Below are 24,019 nucleotides of genomic sequence, written 5' to 3'. Positions count from 1 at the left end.
ACTGATTGAGATACTATGACCTGATGTCCATAATCTTAAAAATTATCAGAGACGAGATAACCCAGTGATCTTATTTATTACCTCAACAATGTGCAACGGGAAAATTATATTAACATAATCAGATAATCTAAAAGAAAGTGTCACATAATTTAAAATAAAAATAAAAATCCAATCGCTGGAAACACATAAGTAATGTAAAACAATAAAACATTTCATGTCCGCTGTGACCAAAAGATGTTTTCCGGTCGAAATCAATCCAATCAAATCACGATACAAGAAAAAAAAAATATCAATCTTTCATCTCATGAATTTTTTGTTGTTGTAAAAAAAAGAAATGTGTTGTTTGTTGTTTCTTTCTTGGAATTTATAGAAAACTTAACAAACAAAAAAATGTCATCACGGAATCTTCGGAGTTGTACCTTTTTATTATCATATCTCATCATCACCTACAACTACAACAGTGTCAACTATTAAATTCTCTTTTACAGTGGCCCCGAAACTCGACAACCCACAAAGAGAGATTTACACACACGTCAGATTCCGACTTGTCAAAATCTCGCGTCCGAGATCTATTTACAGCCGCAAATTCCACCTGTGGTCTTCGAACTATAGTCGTCGCCCTCATCTCCACCGTCCGATCTTTTTTATATAATATTAAATGATAATAGCAAATGTTTTTTTTATGGCAAAAAAATAAAAATAAAGAACACTAAAAATCCAAACTCCGAATCAGAGTTCCCCGCTTCGGACAGTAGTCATCAGACACGGACAAGGACGCCACGCATGACGTCATCATATCTGCGGGTCCTGCTTAGTTGACACGTCAGCGGAGACGATGAGAGCCGTTGATTAGAAATGATGAGGAGGAAGAAGGGACGGCTGGGATGCCTTGACGCGATAACTCAGCCAAAACGCTCTCCGGGGACGGCGGTTTCAGCCCGAGCGGTAGCGGCATCCACGGCTTGCTTATCGCTTCTTTTACCACTTGATCTAACATTTCCTCGTCCTGACCCGACCCAAATTACATCACAACCCGACCCGCATAATTTTACTTTAATTAAAACTTTTCATTTTTTTTGTAAACATAAATGATATAGAGAATTTGTGACAATTACCGGCTGAGTCGCCGGCATCATTTTGAAGCCGGTTTCAACTCCGTTGGTGTATTGATATCCGCCGGCGGTAATATTCTGTGACATAAAGAAAGAAAAAAAAAACCTCTTTAGACAAATATAAAAATAAGATTTTTGTGTCCATGATTAAATGCCAAATACATAAACTTAAGGTTTATAGATTGTTAAAATATTTACCGGAGTATAATATGATCCGGTAATCGGTTGTCCAACCGGACAACCCCATGCATTACCATTCACCTGAAACAAGATTTACAGACGAATTAGCTATGGGAGTTTAACATAATGTCACTAAATCTTATCTAACTACTGTTATTACTTTTACAATGTCACGTCAAAATACAATGACAAAATATGTGTCATAGAGAAGGCATTAGCTAAAATGTATAGGTATGAATTTATGAATTTTGTCGTTAAGTTAGCAGCTTTAGAAAAAAGATGTTACCGTTGGATAAGGTGGTTTCCAATGCCACGGAGGTGGTTGACCAGCGCAATGCAGCGGCGGAGGCCACAAAGGTGGAATCGCTCGTGGAGGATGATGAATACTGGGAAGACCCCAAACGGGATAAGCCATCACAGGACGTTGTTGCTGCTGAAACCCGTTAATGTTACGTTGAATTGGTCTCTGGTTCTCTCTAGAATGTGCCCATCTTTGGTTATGATCATCCTTTGGAAGACTATTCTTCCTATGCATCCGATATTTCTGCTCAAAAACTCAAATGATTCCGTAAAAGTTTCACAAGAGCTCAAGAGTCTCTGCAAAAACATTTGACTCTTCGGATATTAAATTACCTGAAGGTGACTAGCTACGTTGTGTCTTGTTAAGGTGTTTACTTTCATCAACTCAAGAATCCGTGAAGGTATGGCTTGCTCAATCCCTAGTTGCTCAACTGCTTGCACAAACTTCTTGTGCAGCTCTGGTGTCCAATCCACCTAGAGAAAAGAACGCAATAACAATGATCATCGAGCCTGAATCACTTAATTAGCACTAAGAAGCGTCAAGAGAAACCCCACATTACCTTCTTTCGAGTAGTTTTGTTACCAGACAAGTTCTTGGATGATTTGTTAACAGGTTTACTGTCATCTTCTTTCTTATGACAATTGACCAAATCTGTCCTCTCACTTTCGAGATCTCCGGTTTCGCCTTGTTCTTCTTTTTCGCTGTCTCCTCTCTCTTCTTTGACAACCACTTTGTTGTCATCTAATATGCGGTTTGTAGTGTCGACTGATTTTGATTCACCGATGTCTTGATCTTCCATGTTATCTTTCTCGGTCGAGGAATTTACATTTTCCATCGAGCAGTTTATGTTTTCTTGGCAATCCCCTAACCGTGAAACTTGTTTCAGTTGAGGGGTTGATGGCGCTGGATCCTTCTCATCAATTGTCATGTTGGTATCAAGATGAAGCATCGAGACAACGGATTCTTTCACGGGTTTACTTCCACCATCGTTGAATGCCTAACAACATAAAGAATGTACCATTCTTAGATGATGGCTATATTACCGAAGGAAGTAAAGATGGGCCAAAAACTAACTGAAACCTTATGAACAACATGCTGCCAAATGTTCTTTAGTTTCTCTGGTGAGAGCGGTTTTTGAAGGAACTCAACTGCACCAAGCTGGAAAGCACTTGTCAATTGTCATCAAAGAACAATCATTTATATATATATATATATATATATATATATAAACTTAAGCATGCAAAGACAAGTGGCGTTTCACTTACCGCTATGCATTTCATCGTAGTAGTGATGCAATGATCGGTTGAAATCACTGATTAGACAAAGACAAAATCCACATTGTTACTATGATGTTCGTATTGTAAAGATTCATAGAAACTTACAAAGAATACTTGTAAAAAAAAAAAAGGTTCACATACTTATAGTAGGAAGAACGTCTTTGGCAGCCTCAAGAAACTTGAAACCTTCTTTCTCAGCGTTCGTATTCACCTCGACGATAGCAATGTGGAAGCTCTCCGGGTTCTTGAAAACCGCAGAGAGAGCTTCGGTTTCATCTGTGAATGTAGTAACTGCAAGAAAATTCCAAAAAAATCAAGAATTGGATTGATAGTCTTAATTAACACAAAAACAAAAACATAGAAGTCCCTTAAACAGTCTTCGGGGTAGTTAGTTCATAAATAAAATAAACTAACAAAACTTCAGAACATAACTGCAAGCACAATGTCACGGGGCATGTAAATAAGATAGGTAAAGCAGAATTGTCTCACTCACATAATTGGCATTTATTTTTTAATACATTAAACCATTATTAATAAATTAATGTAATTTATAGAATCAAGGAAATAAAAAGGTTTAATAGGAGAGAGAAATTAATTAGTGGACTAATTAATTACCGATATAGTCTGTTGACTCGAGCTTTGATCGAGTCTCAGCGGCGGAGAAGCCATCTCCGTCGTCGTCGCCGTTGAGGAGAAGAAGAACCTTAAGTCCCTTACGAAAATTTTCCCATTTAGATAAATCGTTAGCGGTAATGAACATAGCTGGTTTTGCATCGTTTTCGCGGCCAACACCGCCGCTTTCCGCTGCCGTCACTGTCGCCGCCGGTTTGATTCCACACTGTCTGAAGAACTCTGATTAATTAAAAAAAAAGAATAGAATAAAATTAAAAAAAAATATAGAAAAGTAAAATATTCAAAAAGGTGTATTGTATTATTGATGAGATAAGAATAATTCATGAGGAACTCGATTTTGTTTATTTTATAAAAAAGAGTGGACCACCATCACCATGAAATGGAAAATCTAACAAAGCTTTTGAATCATTTGAGAGAGAGAGAGTGAATGATATAAGTATTAATTAATTTATTATTACTCCTAGTCCTAGTCCTAGTCCTAGTGTTGTGTAACTCGTGCATGCAGTGATTAAATTAACTTAAAACACATACTAATGACCTTTTTAACCAAAAGGCTAATGACAACAACTAAACTAATGAAGGAGAAAGGCAAAAATCCCTTGGATTTAGGGAATTTGAGAGACAAGAGTAATATAATAATACCCAGAGAGAAAGAATAGTGATCAAATCAAAAGTTGCACTTTCGATAAAATCCAAAAGAAGGACAAGATCTTAGAAAATCCAGAGTTACCCAGAGAAGAGATCATGCTCACATCACATGCAATGAACCAACAATATAATTTGATCAAAAGAAAGCTTTGGAAAATTCAAAACCCAAAGAAAAAGAAAAAAAAAAAAAACTTTCACAATCCATAAAGTCAAATCAAATGGGTAATTTCATATTTTTTTTCTTATGAAGTTCTCAACATACCTGAGAGTGTTTGTTTCTTGCAGATCTGCTTAAACCCTTCCTTCCTCAAGCTCTCTCTATTTCTCTCTCTACCTCTCTGTGTCCCTGAGTCACATTCAAAAGTTAAAACCTTTGGGTGGATATGGTGACTTCAAGAGAGAGAAAAATAGATGAAGAAGAAGATTTATAATAAGTTGGTGACTAGTGTTGTTATTGTCATTGGGTTATTACACAAGATAAAAGGGGAATAGAATTATAGAAGACCTCACTAAGATAAAGGTTAATATTGAGGTAAGAGGAAAAAAAAAAAAGAGATAAGGATTAATTAGTTTTTTTTTTTTGTTCTTGACATTTTATTTAACATAATGGTATAAGATTAATTTCCTTCTCACAAAAAAAAAAAGAAGAAAATATCCACATTAGCTACTTTTATTATAAATAGACAGATATATTTACAAAAAGTAAATAAAATCAGATTTGTTCCAATTTAGTTATATACATGTTTTACCAAATTAAAACGATACGAGAAATTTAAAAACTCAAATTGTGAGAAATAGAAAACTTAAACCAAAAAATAAAAATAAAGCGAACTAAGATGATAAGAAAGAAATATATCAAAACCTTTTTGATATTAACCTATGAATATATATTGCTAAGTTAGAGTTCTTGATTTTTATTTGGTGGTACTCTTTTTTTTTTGTTTTTTTAACAAATTATTTGGTGGTACTCTATGTTTGTGAATGAAAGGTAGGGAAATCTTTCTGCAGAGGTTCCATCTTTCAAACTCCTTGCCCAACTTTTATGATGACATGTGTGTGTGTAATTTCAAAGCAACAATTGAACTTAACCAAACTCCTTATTTTCATTAATTGAAAGATGATCTTATTTTCATCTTTCTAATAACTCCTACTTACTATATATATATATATATATATATATATATATAGTCTCCAACTTGCACTAAACTATAAATTCATATTGTGCAAAAGCTAGGTTATAATGTTTTGTATAATTAAATGATTATAGATCAAACAAATAACATTGATTGTTATAACTTATATAGTGAGGCATATACAACAACCAATCGAAACTTGCAGAGCTTTTTTTGTAACGGCAATCAAAACTTAAGTTTGACCATATGGTCCATATCCAATTGTATTTAAAAGAAGTAAATGCAAATGGTGGTTGTCAAATGCGATTTTTCAACTCATTTTTGATAGTAAAATGTTTTACGAAAAGTTCACCAATGCGATAAATAGCGAAAACATTCGTTAATACATGGCCATTTTTTTACTCATTTGAATGATAATTAGTTAATTACTTTCGCTTGTTCGTTCCACCGTGGTCCGTGACCATCATTGTTTTTCTTTTTTCTTTCAACATGATTAGTTTCGTTATTCGAGCATTTTTTCGTTTGGGAGCAAATTTAGAGGTCACCTGTTTTTTTTGTTTTTCCTTTTCAGTCAAAATAAATAGCTTAATTACATACAAAGAACAATATAAAAAACAATCACAAGTTATATATGCACTATATTCGTGATAAATAACATATTGCAAAATGAAAAACACTTCATTTTATACCAAGTTAGAAATATCCGTAATTTTACCATTTTAAATATATATAATTCACGCTTTGTATTAATCAAACCTTAAAATTTGTGTAGACAAATGAAATAATTTTTTTAAGTTGGAGACTTGTACATCAACAAATCATGTTTTACAAGTTTTGAATGTTGAATAATAAATACAAACATGTAGGCTCTGATTTGTGTCATTTATTAACATGGTTTGCAAATGAACCACTCAAATAATCACTAATCAATAAAGCAGTTGGAGAAAACGGTTGGAAATCTTGGTTGGAGAAAGAGTTTGGAGAAAGTGGTTAAAGCTTACATTTAGTGGTTGCAAACACGATTTTCAATCACTTGGAGAAACCAACTTTTGGCGATATATTGATGTATAAAAGATGCAAAGTTTTTATTTTGGCATTTGATAATTTTTTATCTAGAAACAAAAAAAATAGTTCATATAAAAATTTCATGAACTTTTTTTAAAAAGTTATATTTGAAAAAAAAGTTATATGACATTGAATTTATTTAACTATTATTTTTATATAATTTATGATAGTTTACTATTGTAATCTATTATTATTATGAAAAAATAATTCTTTAGCATTTTAACATTTTTCATTTTACTATTTACTATGTTCATAAATCATATAAATGAATTAAATAATAATTTGTTATTTCATATTTTTTATTTTCCAACTAAACTATTTTTTATTATTAATTATTATAATTCATACTATTCAACTACTACAATGTTACTAATCAAAGTAAATATTCAACCGCTCTTTTTAACCGTACTATTTTTTCTCTTTGCTATTTTTAACTGTTTTCTTTTTAATCGTCTTTTCTACAACTGTTTATAGTTTTCTAACCGCCTTGTTTAAACGTGGTCACCAATCAAATCCAGAGTGAATCCAAATTAGAGCCAAGTTATGCAAGCTATATATAATTGATGACGAGAAATATATAGTAAGCATTTAGTAAGTCGTCAATAGTCAATTTGCAAGTGAATGACATAAATTTAATTATTGAATATTAACGATAAAGATAGTGTTTAATTTGAAATTGCTTACGACTGATTAGTGTCGGAATATCAAGTTAGGCGACAAACTTTGTTCGTGATAACAACAGTACAACAAGGGTGCCAAAATGGCTGAACGGGGAGGCCAATAGTTTTTCATCTTTGGTTTTAGGGGATGATAATAACGACACCTACACTAGAAAGTAAAAACAATTGTTAGTTTTCTGTTGATTAATTAGGCTTTGATGATTTATAATTTATAAGTCTAAAAAGACAACTAAATGTAACATACTTTCTAACAAAGCTTATTTCACATCAGTTGAACAGCCAAAACACAAATTATACTTTGGTAAATTATTAGAATTAATACTTAACTACTGTAAATATTTTTGTTCTTTTCTCAACGATTATATATTTTGTTCTTCATACAAAGAAGGTATCTCATCATCATTTATTTATTTCTAGAAGTTTAATGTACCTGCCCAAAAAAAAAATCCAATATAGACAAACCTAGCAATGTATAACATTGTCATTAAACTATTTAAAACTATCTGTTTGAAAGTTATAAATAAAAATAATGTTCACCATTGTATTGATCGAGCTTGTACATAAAGGACCAATCGAAGTAAGTTGTAACAGATTATTTAATTGAACCAAAAATAGAAAGAAAACAAAAACATTCATATGAACCTATGAAAGAAACGTAAGAAGTAATGAATGGCACACAGTTATTGCAAAGCCCACAGTTTTGCCTCAACTTTTAAATGGTGGTTTTTGTAAATTAAATCTCAAATACGAACAAAAATCTAAATATCTAGAAATATATTATGTTGTTTTGCTTTATATCTATAGAAGTCGTCGATACAAAACTTTAATTTGTTTCAGTTCAAATCTTTTTTTTTTTAAGTTTTAAATCAAAATAAAATTGAATATAAAGAGATTAGTTTGGAACCATAATGGTTTCGGTTTAATTAGCTTTTAAGTTATATTTATATTTAATATGATTAATTTTGGTTCAAAATTTGGCTATTAATCAAGCATGTTTCTAACCTAAACAAGAAATATTCAGTTTTTACTATTTTTATTTCGAATTCTGTTTAGATGTAGTTTGGCTAAGATATTAGTTCAAACCGGTAGGTTCATACATTTTAAACACAATTTGGAGAAGAAAAAAAAGGACTGATGAGGAATATGTATATGTATAATTTATGTCCTCTTTATGTTTTCATGTTCCACATGAAATAGACAAGTAACATTTGTCAATATTTCTGTTTGTATATATGTATGTAATTGAATGAAGTTCTGACTTTTTAGGTGTCCCAATACTATTCTCTTTTAGTTTTAGCCACACAATTTTCAACTCTCCTTTTTATTACTTTTTTTCTAACTTCTGAAAAGATACGTTTTCTAATATCTAAGTGGGGGAAGAAACAAATTTGAAATATCTTGCGTTTGATTATATGATTATAAGAGATTGAAATAATTGCTCCTAAATTTCAAAGGTTACTATGATTAAGATTTAAAAGTAGTTAGTAGTACTTGTTGAACATTCATTATTAGTCCGACACAAGATAATCTTAAGATCGTGGTCGTGAAAACGCTTTTTTTCATTTCACGTGTCTTGTATACTAAAAGCACTCTTTTAGATGATTACGTATCTTATTAATGTTACTCTATAAATTTATGCTTCGCTGATAAATATTAATCATGACTCCTCTCTTCTGTTGTGTACCATATTGTTTCTTTTTAACTGTCAAAGGTAATTAGGTAGGACTATTTTCTCTATTAATTGTACTCGATAGTTTTAAGATATATCATGAATTGGTGTGATTAGGCTTAGAAGAATAAGCCACATGTTTTTATTGTCACGGAACAATAAGCCAAAGAAATAATAAGTGTGTATGGATGGATGTACACGTATGACGTATCTTTTTATAAGAAAGGTATGATTCAAACGGGAGAGTATGGAACTAATAATTGAATGAAACAAAAAAAAAAGTTTCCTTTACAGACTCATCACTAAGACGAAAGTAGTAGTTGTATTTTTACTATTTATTGGTCCTTTTATTCCATCCATGGCCATTATATTTTCCTATCCTTCTAAAAGTTATTCCTAGTAATAATTTGCCTCTTTTTGTTTGTAGCTAGGGATCTCAATTTCACAACCCATAGTTTTATTTGACCGGAGCCTAGTGTGGACTAATTCGTTTTGTTTAAGCTTCATGTGTTAACTTTGAAAGTTAGATTGTGTTTTTAGAGTTACATATTCGTTTAAAACACATGCAAGTCACGAGACAAAAGGTGCCCCATGACAACTATAGCTTTGTTCCAAAACAGTAATATCCATTTACGTACATCAACCGACCGACATTTGAATCAGTTTCCCTACACTAATGTCATTGAACTATTATTGATATTTTTCTACAAAACTTCTAGTTTTATCTAATTTAAAATTATATAAAAGTTTCCATTTATATCATAGTTTTTTTCCTTCAATACAAAAGACTATTATTATAAAAAAAAAATGTCAAGGTCACATCATAAACAAGCGTCCAAGGTTGCCAAAACGCTTCAAACTATCTTGCGAAACACATGGAACTATTAAACTTTTTTTTCCTCCAAAAATAAAATTAAAAACTAGGGAACAAAAATAAAAACACAAATGCACATATTCGTCTTGATCATCATCTATATTGTATTACAGCTTTTTGACACCTTTCTTCCATGGAAAAAATTCTGATTCCTTCCTTTTGATAAGAATTTTTTTTCCAGGTGTTGTAAAATAGATCTACACTTCAAGCTTAGTAAACCTTCACCTGACATCATACAACAACAACAACAAAAACAACTCAATCATAAGATAGAATTTGGGTTTAACTGACTTGAACAAAACTTGGTGGTTAATCTGGTAAATATGTAAAAGTACAGAGATTGTAAAATCCAATACCTGAGGAGTTTTGTTTTTATTCTTCTTCACTATTCTCAGAAGAAGAAGACGACGACGGAGAACTGTTTCCATCGTCGCCGGCGACCCAATACTGCTTAACAGCGACAAGAATCTTCTCCGGCACGAGAGGACCATCTTCGTGATCCATCAATTTAGTATCCCATCTCATTCCATCAGCGATCTTCCTCACATCGTTCAAAACATCAACCTCATCCCGGAATATCACAATCCCTTCCGGCCGTAAAATCCGATCAGTTTCTAGAAGAATATCTTCAAGTTTGCAGCTGCGAAAATGAAACTGACCCATTACTTAACGAACCCATGTAGAGAACATGACCTTTCAATCACTAACTCTCTTAAAGTTTCTAGCTTTAGGGTTTAGATCAATGCTTTGGTTGCTAATTCTCATAAAGTTTGTAGCTTTAGGGTTTACTTAAGAGAGTTACTAATTCTCATAAAGTTTATGGCTTTAGGGTTTAAGGTTGAGTTTGTAATTTTGTTACCTGTGCTGATACAAGCTGAAGACACCACTAGCATGAATGAAATCATATGTTCTTGGATAAGTTGAAAAGCCTTCACACCTGTAGAGATTTGAAATAGAGAAAGATATTGGAAAACAATGTAAAGAACTATTGAAGGGAGAGAGATGAAGAGTTGTGTGTATAGATGTTCTTACCAGTCATGGTAGATACCAATGAGACCTCTCTCATAGACAACACTCAATGTGTTCTTGTTAATGGTTGGAATCACATTCATAACCCAAGATTTAGGCGATTCAAGAGCAGCAGCGAAACCACCAAGACCTGCATTCATGTCCATCACATTACGGTATCTAGTGGAACCTATCAGTCTGTTGATTCTCTTGTACGCAGTCACTCGCTTCTTCCATAGATTGATGTCTTCTTGGTATGATTCTGCGTCAACGCCGTTAATCAAACCTTTAGAGATACTTGGAGGCACAGCGAATAGTCTCTCCGGGAACTTCATTAGCTCTCCTCCAGCAACTTCTTCTTCGCTTGATACTTTAGGGAATGGTGTTACACAAGTTTCTATCTCCTTGTACCAAACATCATCAGTGTCTTTTCTCTTGCAGGTGTTAACTGGTGTTGATCTATCGCATGATCTATCGTTTATTTTCTTTCTGAAAATTGCGATGTCTCCCTTCTCATACTTCTTCTCCCAGCATAAGGACTCTGCGATGTCCTCTATTTTCTTTTGCTCAGCGTTGAGTTCTGCTTTAGTTCGGTTCCACGTCTTGTGCCATGTCTTCCAGTTGATTGGAGGACCTGATAAGACCCAGTAACCTCCAGGCCTCAAGACTCTATCAACTTCCATTAAGTATGTTCCCTCTGTACAACCAATCAAGAAGCAAAGACACAAATATGAGTACATATATTGAGCAAGAAATGTGAATTTGCGCCTAGTTTGACAGTTGATATTACCGTTTGCGGTCCATGGTATCAAGCATCGAGAGCATTGAGCCATATCAAAGGCTCTTGCAGGGTAAGGAAGAAGAATTGATCCAAGAACAGCGATGATCGCTGGAACACCTCTCTCAAGCGCAAACTGAACTTGTGCTTCGTGGTTATCCCTTGGGGCAAACGACATAGCCAAAACATTCCTCTTAAGCATATAAGCACCCCAGCTTGCAACCTAGAGATGGAACATTAGAATCAATAAGGTTCTACTATATAAATCAAAACATAACTCCAGAGAAATCAATGAAACCAACTTACCCCACATCCAGTGTCCAATGCGGTTCTAACAGAACCATCTTTGATTGGGATAACAGAAGCTAACTCTTCTATATACGCATCCGCACCTTGAGGAAACATAGTTCCTCCACCGGGGAATTTAAAGACATTTCCTTGAAACTGAACCCAGTTCTGTCCAGCTTTTTCAACAGTCAAGCTCTTGAAAGGAGCATTAGCGTAGTGAACGTAATCTCTGCTTTTAGGCCAAGGGAAGGGAGTCATATACCCTTTAGGAGCTGGAATAAGACAACGCAGTTTCTCATTATCAGGAGGACAATGTCTCTCTCTGTAAATCATGTTCTCTCTCGGGAACTTCATGGCTCTGTCCTGCTCTTGACAAGGCGTGTAATCCTTTAGCTTCACATCACACGGCTTGAAAGAAACAGGTTTCGGATCAGCTTTTTGAGGGATCTTCACAGTGTTGTGATGAGGTTCAAAGTCAAGCTCAGTGACGATATCAGTGCACTGTGCTTGCTTTGTGATCTCCATAGCTATGCTATCTCCTTTACCAAACCCACTCTTTTGCCATGCTCCAAGAAGGTAGAAGAAACAGCATAAACCAACCACAACGAGTAGAGATAGTGTACTTCTCGATCTGTTATTCCCTGGTGGGTTATGCTTAGAACCCATGATTCTTTCAAATCTCCTGAAGCATTTTTGAACAAATCACAAACTTAGATACTTAGTATAACACACTACTTTGAACTAAAAACATCAAGATCTGTTCAAAAGAGTACATAAACTAATTCAGTTTAATCGAAACCAATACTTAAACAATTGAAATCTAGGATTTATCGATTCAAAAAAGACAAGTTCTAACATAAAGTAATCTAAAGACTATAACTTTAGCAATGAAATCCAAAACCCAGAAACGGATCTCGTTGAGACAGATGAGTAGCAGAGCTATCAGTAGAGAGAGAGATTCTAACCTGGTCGATGTAGATCTTGTTGTAGCTGAGAGACTCTAAAGTCTTGTTCTTTTGTCTCAGATCTCTCTGGTTCAAGCTCTCTTTTAGTGATGAGCTTGTAAGAAAGTATAAAGCTTTTGAGTGCGAGACAGAGAGAGAACTCACTTAAAATAAAGGTCTTCGTCTTCACTAATTAGTACTAGGACACTAATTGAGATTTGATTTAACTTGATGATGAAGGCGCGTTTGATTTAATTCAATTTGAAAAATATTTCTTAGAAAATTTGTTGGAATTAAATGTGTGTAGTTTCGCAGCAAGATCTTATAACAATATTATTACAATAGTCATAGTTTTAGATCTAATCTGGAGACTGCACAAGTGCACATGCATCCATATGTTTTTTTCTTCAAACCCTTTTGTGTGCGCTTGTATATAAAGTATAGTTTATACTTTATTTTGTTTTTAAAAGCTTTTAGGTAGTTTGATTTACCATACATTACAATATCTAGTGTTGAAATAAAATTTGAGATTCTGGTTCACCATTATTGGAACAAATACAAATACTTGAAGATGGGTGACAAAACCTTTTGTTCCTATTATTAAAAATGGAGCAAACCCATATGTTAAAAAGAATGCATAATAATAAATTTAAAGACTAATTTGTTGAATGTAGTAATCTAATGTTATTAGCCGAAGAAACTTGTCGTCCCAAGTGGTCCTTATCAGACAGTTGACATACTTCGTTATTTGGATCTCCTACCGACACTCTTATTCCCAAGTAACCGGATCCGATCCACCGTCAATAACCGAGTTAATCAGTTCACACTGCTCAACATTACTTCCTAGTTCCTACATTAGAAAAAGTGTTGGCATCAATTAAAAAGAGGATGTGACTTTTCAAGTCTCAAAAAGTTTTCTAGAATTCAACATCTTTGATTAGTTATAAATGATGTTTTCTAAAAAATCCTTAAAAAAATCCTTATAGAAACCGGTGATCACTAAGTTACTAGTTAAAGACATGACCTCTCTCCAAACATGAATGGTATATGGGGAACTAAACATGCAATGTTATGAAGTTTTGGTTTGGAGGACCGATAAGATTGGTGGGTTTTTTATAAGAGTATTTTGCCTCTGGTTATATATACACAAGGGCAGTAAGGCAACATAAATTTGTTAAGACAATACTAATATATCAATACTAAATGAAATGTTGGAGCTTCTGAACAATCAACACTCAGGAGCAAAGACAGTGGTCAACAAGTCTATGTTTTAAAGATATAAAATAGAGATCTCTCACATACAAAACTGTAACTGAAACAATGCAAAGACTTGAGAGGGTTGTTTCGTTTCAAGCGGTGTAAGCGTTCTTTGCGTTCCTGTCGAGCTTCTTCGCATCCTCCTGAAAAAGAGAAAAAGAAAAAAAAGAAACGAAAGCAAACAATGAGAGATCTGATGAAACGACTTTTGAACTAGCTCTTGGAGAAGATCACTTCTTCTTACATGGATGATGAAACCTATGCTGTTGTTGTAGTCAAGAAACTCCTTCCATTGTTTTCCAATGCTCACCTGCAACATTGAAGCAGTATGGAATTTTCATGTCTTTTTTATTTTCACTGAGAGACTGTTTGATGAGAAAAATCGTCTTCTCTATTTACCTGAGCAGCTTCGTTTGGAGCGTTTTTGGTCCAAATAGATATCCTTTCTTGCTTTGCTCTAATGTTAACAACCGCTCCACAGATTTCATCTCCATGATCGAACTGTTCTCCAATCAATGCAAGCAACTAGACCAAGTATGTAATAATAACCCAGTTAGACTCGATCTGATAGTGAAGTGGAAGTGATAATTTACTATCCAAAAATAAAACAAGAACAGAAACCGTACAGTGTAGAGCCAGCTCTTATCAGACTTATCCTTAGGATATGTCATAGTCCATTTGCCTCCGTTTGCACAAATAGGATCCTCCCACTTAGGTTCGATATTGTGTTTGAAACAGTAGAAGTCAGCTCCAGTTGCTAACTTGCTAGGGTGCCGCATGTTATTGTACAAACTGCAACGCAAAACAAAAATTGCCTTTTAAAATAAGAAGCCCAAAGAACGATACACAAGCGCTACTAATCCCAAGGTGAACAGTTCCACAACCAAACTGAACACAAGAACAATACAAGGTTCAGCTGAAGCAAAAAGAAGTGAACAAAAAGTGAAAATTTCAAAATCTAACTAATGCTTTAGATTAACCATTAAGATCATAGTTACCTAATTTAAACCCTAACATAAGTTTTAGCTAAAAAATAAAATACCAAACAAAGCAATTTCATCAGTAACACAATAAGAACAGTGACTTCAATGTCATCTTCTAATCCACACCAATCAAGACCATAAATTTCATCAAGAAATCGAATTCTAAACAAAACCCAGATGCAGAATCATCTAAAAGAAACAGAGATTGAATCGGGGAAAAAAAAAAATCAAAAAGCCCTAACCTCCAAAATTCTTCAACAGTAGAGAACGTGAAGACGGATCGCAAAGAGCTACCCCAAGTGGTCTGTTTCGATTTCACGGAAGGATTATCAAACCAGAACGTCCACGAGTGTTCCAAAGGATGCGATTGAGGAACGGCGGATTTGTTCGATTCGTCAACGTCTCCGTGTCCTTCTCCGCCTACGATCTCTCCTTCTTCGGTATCGTCACCTTCCTCATGGTATCGATCAATTGGATTCTCTATAGAATTAGGGTTCGCTTCTTCGTGAATAACAGGCTTCAGAGTGTCTTCTACCGCCATTGTTTCTACCAAAATCCGAACAGCCTCTCTCTCTCTCTCTCTGTCTCGTTGTCTCTGTCTCTTTCTCTTCTCCAAAATAAATGTACTTTCCTCTCGTAGGGTTAACTACGACACGACACCGTTCTTATATGATACATACTGTTCTGTCTTTTTTTTTTTTGGGCCAAAAATATGAATAACAGATATTTTGTATTAAAGTAATATTGGGCTTTTTATATTGGGTTGAGGCTCCCCCGGCCATAATAAAATTGTTTCCATTTCTTTCATCAGGGTTTTTTTAAGTTCATGATGTTTGTTTTGATCATATACATAATACTAGTTGTAAATATCATCGATTAGATCCTGTTTGTTTAATTAGTTGATTTGAACTTTTAATTGCTAGTTTGAAATGTAAATCAATTAAAAAAAATGGTGATTGGAACTTATAGTCTATGAAATCTATTACATAACAAAAAGTGTTACATGTCTAAATCTGTTTTCTTTTTTACATTCACAAAAGCGAATAATAGGATTATTAAGAAGATGTATTACTTTCACACTACATATAGAATAATATGTATAGTTTTAGTGTCAAGCTTTATTACTTACTACGACTTGTACCGTAATAGTTTGTTTTAATATCTTTGGTATCTCACCATCCGAATTCATAGGTTGTTGACAGAGACTGGAACTTCAAGACGATTAAGTTTGTCTTAATTATACATATGTAAAGGTTCTAACCCCATTATAGTATTTATTTTAACAGGTTTGTACGCACCTACCTTTGCTTAATTAATATATATAACTATATAAGTATGTTTGACATACAAAAAAGCAACCGAATTCTAAATCAAAATAATATGCATTTGTGTTTAATTAGTTCCGTGCATGCATGTTATATTTAAATTGAAAGTCTGTGGATATACCTAACCACAGGAACAAAATAACTTAGATTGGTTTCTCTCGGTCAAACGAAAGAATGGAGGAAATAAAAAGATTTCACATATAATGTTAATTTGCAGTCGAATGTATTCTTTTACTTCATGGTCGATAGTGACGTATAACTGATCAGTGAATCTGGTTCTATTCCATTAACTGTCAGAATTTTTGTTTATTGTACGTGCATCACTAGCTAGTAAAAGTATAGTACTAAATAGATAACTAAATTGTATATATAGGATGTACTGAAAAAGCTATTTTGACACCATAGTTCGATCGAGGGACTATATATTGACTTCCCCATCGTCTTTGTTTAAGTTTATGTGGTATTCGTTAGATTTTGTAAAGATATAAGATTATTTGATTCACTGCAAAGACATAATTGCATGGCTCGCTTGTTTATATGCCGTAAAACAAAGAATCTCGAATGGTATAATACCTTTCAAGTATATATATGATGAAGTAATTCGGAAGAATTCTTTTAAATTTGCTTTAATTGTCAACCACTCCTTTTAGTTTATATACCAGGACGAAAGTTTTTTTTTTTTTTTTTGTCAACTACTCAATATATCGTTAATCTTCATCGCTTAACTTATCACTTCTTAGTGCATCTGAATTGTGAAATCTTTTATTTTTTCACTAGGAATATTTGTATAATTTGAATCTTATAAAAAAAACAAAAACATAATTTAATTAAGCAGATGTTCTACAAGGATTCTAAATTTTCATTATCTAAAAAGTGATTAAAATATAAATTGTTCATCCATCGCTGAAACAGAATTGTGAAAGTCAAAATTGGAAATATGGTAATGTCACTTGACATGTATAATATTAGAGAAGTTCATAACCAGTTGAACGTTATCCAATCCGCTCGAGAGACCACCGCCGAATATTATTTAAAAATTATATATTTTTTTAACAATAGTTAAAAAATAGTAGCCTTTCGTAAGTAAATTTAGCGACCTTTTTGTTTAGCTAGCGAAGAGGTTAATGATTGATAAAACTTTGTCGCTAGTTGACGTTGTCTTATGTAGTGAAAGAAGTGACTAGTTTTCAAAAGTCGAGAAGTGACTAGTTTTGACAACAAAAGTGAAATTTTTTTGATAAATAATGTGTGATGTGACTTGTAATGGTAAATGAAACATGCCTCCTATTTTTAATGGCTGGTTCATAACATAAGCTTTTGAATTTTCAAACATGATTTGCAGATATGAGAGCATCCATAAGCGAAACCTAAGTTTGGTTTTTCAGTAATCTAAGCTGCATTTACTACATCTCCTTCACCCCATTAACTCAAGAGCACAAAGGATCCGAAACCTTTTTAAAGCCTTCTTTAGAACCAAAATCTTTTCCTGTTTTCCCGCCTCAAAGCCCATCGCCTAGTATCCTCTCGAAGCCTTACCTCTACCACGTCTGTCTACCCGTCCAACCACCGCCAACAACCCCATACCACTCTCCAACCTGACTGTCTGTCTTGTTTTGGTTCTACGAACAAAAGTTTTTTCCTTCCTCTCTGAATCCCCTACCGCCTTAAGGGCAAAGAGGTCGATGCGAGTTTCTCCCCCCCCCCACAGAGACGAAGAATCCGTGCACCGGAACTAAACACCTCTGGTCAGATAGAGGAAAACTCTCTTACCCTCTTAGGACGCTTAACAAACCCCTCTGTTCAACGCCTCTGGCTTCTATTTCCATTTCTAGCTAACCGTTGGACACTGAAAGGAAAAGCAGTAGGCTCAGACTTAGGTCGAGGTGTCTTCCAGTTTAGATTTGACTATGCAGAGGATATGCAAAAAGTTCTCGACAACAGAGCTTACCATTTCGACCAGTGGATGGTCATCCTCCAGAGATGGGAACCTGTGGTTTCTGAAACTTTCCCGTCTAAGATCCCCTTCTGGATTGAGCTCCAAGGCCTCCCGAAACACTATTGGCAACCAGCTATGCTACAAACTATAGGCAAAGAAATCAGAGAAATTGAAGACACATAAATTACTAATGCTTCAGCCAGGATCCGCCTCCAAGTAGACGGGCTCCAGCCTCTCGTGAAAGAAACCATTGTGGAATTCTCTGATGGAAGGGAAACTGTAGTTTTCCTGGAATATGAAAGCCTGAAAAATCACTGCACTCACTGTCAAAGGCTTACACACGACATGAGGTCCTGTCCGGGGTTGAAGATGGTCAAGGATAATCCTGTCTTAGAAAAGTCACCCTTACCCCCTCCCCCACCACAGGGTGTGCGCCGAAACTACTTTACTCCAGAAAACAACTTTCGACCCCCAGTAGAACCCTCTGAACATTCTGTGTCAAGGCACCAGTCCTCACCCGCTCATAATCTTCGCATCCATAGACCCCAACCTGCAGATAGTAAAAACTATAGTGTGTCAAACCGTAGTGATGCCAGTAGGAGGGTAGAGGCCCCCAGAAGATATTCAGAAAGATCACACCCTTATCAAAGAAGATCACAGAGAAGAGACTCTTACCGGCAACACTCGTACCCACGAGATGAGGGTCGTCACCAGAGGCTGAACTGGCAATGGAGGGAGAAAGAACACCCCCAGAGTAAGTTGACCCCAGAGCGGTCTGATTCATCCAGGCCACGCCGCCCCCCCCCCCTGGAGCGCGATACTGAAGATCAAATGTTTGATAGACCACACACTCCTGTCTTTCTAACCCCTACTGTACTAGCAGAGGGAGCTTTCTCAAAGGATACGACTTCTATCCCTCCCCTTGCTCTCCCTACAAAAGATCAGGTTCTATCCGAGTTACGGGAGGTTACAGTACAATATATATCTTGTGCGGATCCTACTGAAAGTGCAGCTAGACGACACCAGGTTATTCAGGGAGAGACAAGAAATCTAACAGAGGAAACAACTAACCAGATTATCCAAGCAGCTCAAGAAACCCTGGCTCCTCCTGATCAATCTCTGCCTGGAGATATTGAAAATTCTGAGGATGTGAGGAGACTACCTACTGTTGAGAGGACCCAAAGTGAAAGTCAGTATCAATATGCGACTAGTACCTCGAAAAGAGGAAGAGGGAGACCCCCAGTAAGTAAGTCCTCCACCAAAACCTCCTCAAGACCCCCTGCAAAGCTTTCTGGGGCAAAGAGTCAAAAGCGAAATTTAATCCAGGGCTCACCAAAGAAAAACTCTACATCCAGAGGGTAAAAAAAACAGGATCAACCTCAAGCGGGACCAAGCTCATCAAGAGCTCATTTACCAAATCTGAGTGATCAACGGGGACAAGGGTCTTCAGCGGATCATAACCAAACCTTAAACTCCTCAGGTCCTCCAAAGATAGCCTTGATCCCAGCAGTAAAGAAGACAAAGATGGATTTTCAGAATCCATCACCTCCTCTTCCTTAAGGATGGTGAGCTGGAATTGTTGTGGGTTGGGGAATCCCATGACAATCCAGCGCCTGAAGGAGATCCGTCGCAAGATCTATCCTGACATCCTATTCCTTATGGAGACCAAAAACCCATCTGACACAGTCCTCAAATCCCTCCAATGGATTAATTACGCGCATCACCATCTAGTGCCACCATCCACTCCTGCTGTTGGGGGTCTGGCTCTTTTCTGGAAAGAGAACATAGAAGTTGAAATTATATTTGCAGACCAACACTACATTGATACAAAAGTTAAATCAAAGGGCAGAAGCTTCTTCTCAACGTTCTTATACGGAGAACCAGACAGATCACAAAGAATTCATGTCTGGAATAACCTCCAGGACATTGCAGCGTCAAGAACTGGCCCGTGGTTTCTTACGGGGGACTTCAATGATATTATCAGCAATGAGGAGAAAGTTGGTGGACCACCTAGACCTGAAGGCTCTTTCTCTGACCTGAGACACCTAATGTCTTCATGTGATTTATACGATCTAAAACACTGTGGAAACTTCTTATCTTGGAGAGGAAAAAGGAACAACTTTGTTGTTCGATGCAGATTGGATCGTGCGATGGCAAATAGTGACTGGATCCTTGCCTACCCTTCTGGAAGAAGTGAGTATCTACATTTTGAGGGCTCTGACCACCGACCCCTGGTTACATCTTTCAATCCTGAAAAGAAAAAAAGAAAAGGACTATTTAGATATGATAGACGGTTGAAAGAAAAACCTGAGATCACAAAATTAGTTAAAGAAGCATGGTTCTCTGATCCGGATGCACCAGTGAACAAGAGACTGCATTTTTGTCGAATAGCTATCATAAACTGGAGCAGAATCCAGCTACAGAACAGTCAAAAGGAAATAATATCGCTTAGAGAACAGCTGGAGGAGGCTATGAGTTCTGACGAGTCCAGTCAAAATTCTATAGATACACTCAATCAAAATCTGCAGAGAGCTTACAAACAAGAGGAGGAATTCTGGAAGCAACGAAGTCGTCAACTGTGGCTTGCTCTAGGAGACAAGAACTCCGACTATTTTCATGCTGCAACAAAGGGTAGACGAGCAATCAACTCCATTTCAATCATAGAAACACCCACAGGTTCTCCAGTTTATGAGGAAAAAGACATCCTTAAGGCCATATCCACTTACTTCAAAGAGATTTTCACCTCTCAGGAAAGAGACAGGAGAAATGTGGTTGTTGAAGCCCTGAGCCCATGTATTACACCAGAAATGAATGCCGCCTTGACGGCTATACCTTCACCTGGAGAGATCAAAGAGGCTTGCTTCTCTATCCACCCGGACAAAGCCCCTGGACCCGATGGGTTCTCTGCGAGTTTTTTCCAAACGAACTTGGAGACTCTAGCGGATGAAGTTGTGGCTGAGATCCAAACCTTTTTCATTAATGGGACCCTACCTGCAAAAATAAACCACACACATGTGAGATTAATCCCGAAGATTACTGTACCAGAAAGGGTTTCGGACTACAGGCCAATAGCACTTTGCTCAGTGTATTACAAGATCATCTCTAAACTACTGGCCAGGAGACTACAACCAGTACTAGATGCATGCATATCTCAAAACCAATCTGCTTTTGTGCCTCAAAGAGCAATCTCAGATAATGTACTTATCACGCATGAAGCTATACACTATCTCAAAGTCTCTGAAGCAAAAAAACGGTGCTTCATGGCAGTTAAAACTGACATGAGCAAGGCATACGACCGACTTGAATGGGATTTTATCGAAGCAGCACTAGAGAGAATGGGGTTTCATCGAATCCTAATAACCTGGATTATGCAATGTGTATCTACAATCACTTACTCCTACCTACTCAATGGACAGGCAAAAGGCCTAGTTACCCCTGAACGAGGCATTAGACAAGGCGACCCGCTTTCTCCCTATCTTTTCATTATCTGCAGCGAGGTGCTATCTGGCCTTTGTTCAAAAGCACAACAACAAGGAAACCTACCAGGACTCAGGGTAGCAAGAGGAAGCCCCAGAATAAATCACCTTCTCTTCGCTGATGACACCATGTTCTTTTGCAGATCCGACCAGCAAAGCTGCAGAAATTTAATGTCTATCCTGAGGAAGTATGAGAGTGCCTCGGGACAAATGATAAACCAATCAAAGTCGTCAATAACTTTTTCAAGAAAAACATCACAAGAAACTCGAGATAGAGTTAAAAGAGATCTAAATATTCAAAAAGAGGGGGGACAAGGTAAATACCTTGGTCTCCCTGAACTGTTTGGAAGGAAGAAAAAAGATCTCTTCACCGCCATTGTTGATCGTATCAAGCAAAGAGCTGCGAGCTGGTCCTCACGCTTTCTATCCACTGCGGGTAAACTCACTCTACTCAAGTCTGTGTTGGCTGCAATGCCCACGTATACCATGTCCTGCTTCCATTTGCCAAACTCTCTCTGCAAAAGGATACAGTCAGCTCTCACTCGGTTTTGGTGGGACACAAACACAGGAAAAGAGAAAATGAGTTGGATAGCTTGGAGAAAAATGACAAAACCTTACAAGTCCGGAGGTCTGGGATTCAGAAATATCAAAGCGTTTAATATAGCCCTATTAGCCAAACTATGTTGGAGACTACTCACAAAACCCTCCACCCTCTTTGCAAAGGTTCTCTTAGGCAAGTACTGCAAAGAGAATGATATTCTTAACTGTGTGGCCACTAATTAAGCCTCACACGGATGGAGGAGTATTTGTATGGGCAGAGACTTACTGAAACCTCACCTTGGAAAGTTGATAGGCACCGGAGAATCAACATCAGTTTGGAGAACCCCCTGGTTGTCGTTGGAATCTCCACTTGCGCCTATGGGACCTCCCACGGAAGCAGCTCAACACCTAAGGGTTGCTGACCTTCTCCTGCCAGATTCAAGAGAATGGAATAAGGAGCTTATTCGCGAGACCCTACCAAATTATGAAGACCAGATTTCGAACCTGAATCCAAGTTTGACAGACGCACCAGATGTATGGGAGTGGCTCCCTTTGAAGAATGGTCTCTATTCGGCTAAATCTGGATACTTTGAAGCTGTGAAAGACGAAGATGACAAGATCATAGATCCTCTACCTGTGACCCTGGAATCCTTTAATTGGCATAAACAGATCTGGTCGGTAAAGTGCTCACCAAAGATAAAACTGCTACTGTGGAAAGCGATTCACAATGCCTTACCTGTAGGTGAAACTCTTGCATCCCGCGTTTTAAATGCTAATCCGAAGTGTCCCCACTGTGAGGCCGATGAAACAGCCCTGCATACCCTTTTCAAATGCCCGTTTGCACGGAACATCTGGGAATTAGCACCTTTCCAAGATAAGTTGAAAATAGAAGAGATTGACTCGATCAAATCGGGACTGGAACTGACCAATAAACTTCTCTGCTTACCTCCGTCGGGCGTGGGAACTGGTCCTCTATCCCCTTGGATCCTCTGGATCTTATGGACCTCTCGGAACCAACTCCTATTCAACAAAAAACGCATCTCCACTAGGGAAGCTCTGCTCACAGCCATAATTCGAGCCCGGGAGTGGCAAGAAGCCCAACTCCCACATACAAGCCCCCCGTCAAGACCCTTGTCGTTTCAATTCCCCCAAACCACATCAAATTGCTTAATCTGTTGTACTGATGCCTCTTGGAAAGAAGGGGGACAAGCGGGACTGGGATGGATCTGCAAAAACCAACAGGGCGAGACGGTGTTCGAAGGCGCTGCACCTGTTCCGATGGTCACATCTCCGCTGGTATCCAAAGCCAAGGCAACTCTCACAGCGGTAAGGGTTGCAATTGCATCGAATTCCAGAGATGTTCTTTTTGCTTCTGACTCGCAAACCCTAGTCAAAGCCATTAATTTGAAGATCCCTCACAAGGAACGTAATGGGATTGTTCATGATATCCTATCGTTATCTCTCTTTTTCAATTCCTGTTCTTTTAGGTTTATCCCTCGATGTTTTAATCAACAAGTTGATGCTTTGGCTAAAGGGGTTGTTCCCCTTCCTGTATGAGACTTTTATTTAATGAAGCATTTCTATTTTGCCCAAAAAAAAAAGTGACTTGTAATGGTAATGCCTAATGCGTCATAGTTTTCTTCCATTATTTCTATAAAGATTAGAATCAAATTCTCCTTTTTAATTTATTTTCCCTTAAAAAAACAATATTAATGTTAATTTTTGAAAAGGCAAATATTGAAAGCATAACAACCGATAAGCAAACTTGTCTCCTTTCGGGTTAATAAAACCGATAAACCGTAAAACCATAAAAACCGAATCATAATCAAACCTAGTTTTTGCTTTCAATCCTTTTCGGATTTTTGCTTTGAAGAAACAAAAGCCATGAGTACAAGTTATATCTCGGAACAAT

At 36.5% G+C, this 24,019-nt stretch overlaps 6 protein-coding genes across 13 annotated transcripts; 2 read left to right on the top strand and 4 right to left on the bottom strand.

Annotated features, from left to right (window-relative positions):
* Positions 1 to 391: 391 nt before the first annotated feature.
* Positions 392 to 4,803, bottom strand: LOC104723278 (two-component response regulator-like APRR2). Of its 8 annotated transcripts, none has more exons than XR_015568653.1 (11): positions 4,414 to 4,636; positions 3,486 to 3,712; positions 3,012 to 3,161; positions 2,859 to 2,905; positions 2,674 to 2,751; positions 2,153 to 2,590; positions 1,926 to 2,066; positions 1,579 to 1,847; positions 1,311 to 1,373; positions 1,116 to 1,190; positions 392 to 1,006 (listed from the first exon to the last, which is right to left on the bottom strand). XR_015568653.1 is itself a non-coding variant. In XM_010436284.3 (11 exons), exons 2-11 carry the CDS (start codon positions 3,628 to 3,630, stop codon positions 824 to 826), a joined length of 1,578 nt encoding a protein of 525 aa, XP_010434586.2. In that variant the 5' UTR covers positions 3,631 to 3,722; positions 4,414 to 4,803; the 3' UTR covers positions 392 to 823. The 8 variants fall into 8 exon arrangements, 4 of the variants coding, with proteins under 4 accessions (XP_010434586.2, XP_087325570.1, XP_087325569.1 ...); XR_015568652.1 differs by having other exon boundaries at positions 3,486 to 3,722; positions 4,414 to 4,625; XR_015568654.1 differs by having other exon boundaries at positions 2,674 to 2,741; positions 3,486 to 3,722; positions 4,414 to 4,613.
* A 4,883-nt stretch (positions 4,804 to 9,686) lies between these two features.
* On the bottom strand, positions 9,687 to 13,247 carry LOC104718520 (putative methyltransferase PMT14). Its single transcript, XM_019231203.2, has 7 exons — positions 12,612 to 13,247; positions 11,665 to 12,328; positions 11,371 to 11,581; positions 10,605 to 11,277; positions 10,432 to 10,509; positions 9,929 to 10,212; positions 9,687 to 9,797 (listed from the first exon to the last, which is right to left on the bottom strand). The coding sequence occupies exons 2-6, from the start codon at positions 12,310 to 12,312 to the stop codon at positions 9,945 to 9,947; spliced, it is 1,878 nt and encodes a 625-aa protein (XP_019086748.2). The 5' UTR covers positions 12,313 to 12,328; positions 12,612 to 13,247; the 3' UTR covers positions 9,687 to 9,797; positions 9,929 to 9,944.
* Positions 13,248 to 13,760: 513 nt separating this feature from the next.
* LOC104718519 (eukaryotic translation initiation factor 4E-1) lies at positions 13,761 to 15,516 on the bottom strand. The gene is made up of 5 exons (XM_010436282.2): positions 15,073 to 15,516; positions 14,474 to 14,639; positions 14,247 to 14,372; positions 14,092 to 14,157; positions 13,761 to 13,990 (listed from the first exon to the last, which is right to left on the bottom strand). Exons 1-5 carry the CDS (start codon positions 15,369 to 15,371, stop codon positions 13,940 to 13,942), a joined length of 708 nt encoding a protein of 235 aa, XP_010434584.1. The 5' UTR covers positions 15,372 to 15,516; the 3' UTR covers positions 13,761 to 13,939.
* A 1,861-nt stretch (positions 15,517 to 17,377) lies between these two features.
* Positions 17,378 to 20,508, bottom strand: LOC147935970 (uncharacterized). Its single transcript, XM_087469442.1, has 6 exons — positions 19,470 to 20,508; positions 19,306 to 19,382; positions 19,163 to 19,214; positions 18,767 to 19,022; positions 18,104 to 18,641; positions 17,378 to 18,001 (listed from the first exon to the last, which is right to left on the bottom strand). Exons 1-4 carry the CDS (start codon positions 19,689 to 19,691, stop codon positions 19,002 to 19,004), a joined length of 372 nt encoding a protein of 123 aa, XP_087325568.1. The 5' UTR covers positions 19,692 to 20,508; the 3' UTR covers positions 17,378 to 18,001; positions 18,104 to 18,641; positions 18,767 to 19,001.
* LOC147935969 (uncharacterized) lies at positions 19,690 to 20,870 on the top strand. Its single transcript, XM_087468539.1, has 2 exons — positions 19,690 to 20,767; positions 20,842 to 20,870. Exons 1-2 carry the CDS (start codon positions 19,690 to 19,692, stop codon positions 20,868 to 20,870), a joined length of 1,107 nt encoding a protein of 368 aa, XP_087324665.1.
* Positions 20,871 to 22,377: 1,507 nt separating this feature from the next.
* On the top strand, positions 22,378 to 23,664 carry LOC147935968 (uncharacterized). The gene has a single exon (XM_087468538.1). It carries the CDS (start codon positions 22,378 to 22,380, stop codon positions 23,662 to 23,664), a length of 1,287 nt encoding a protein of 428 aa, XP_087324664.1.
* Positions 23,665 to 24,019: the final 355 nt, after the last annotated feature.

The sequence above is a fragment of the Camelina sativa genome, chromosome 10 (genome assembly GCF_030686135.1).
Source record: "Camelina sativa cultivar CO46 ecotype springtype chromosome 10, ASM3068613v1".
Taxonomy (NCBI): Eukaryota; Viridiplantae; Streptophyta; class Magnoliopsida; order Brassicales; family Brassicaceae; genus Camelina; species Camelina sativa.
This window is presented reverse-complemented; position numbering and strand designations above follow the sequence as displayed.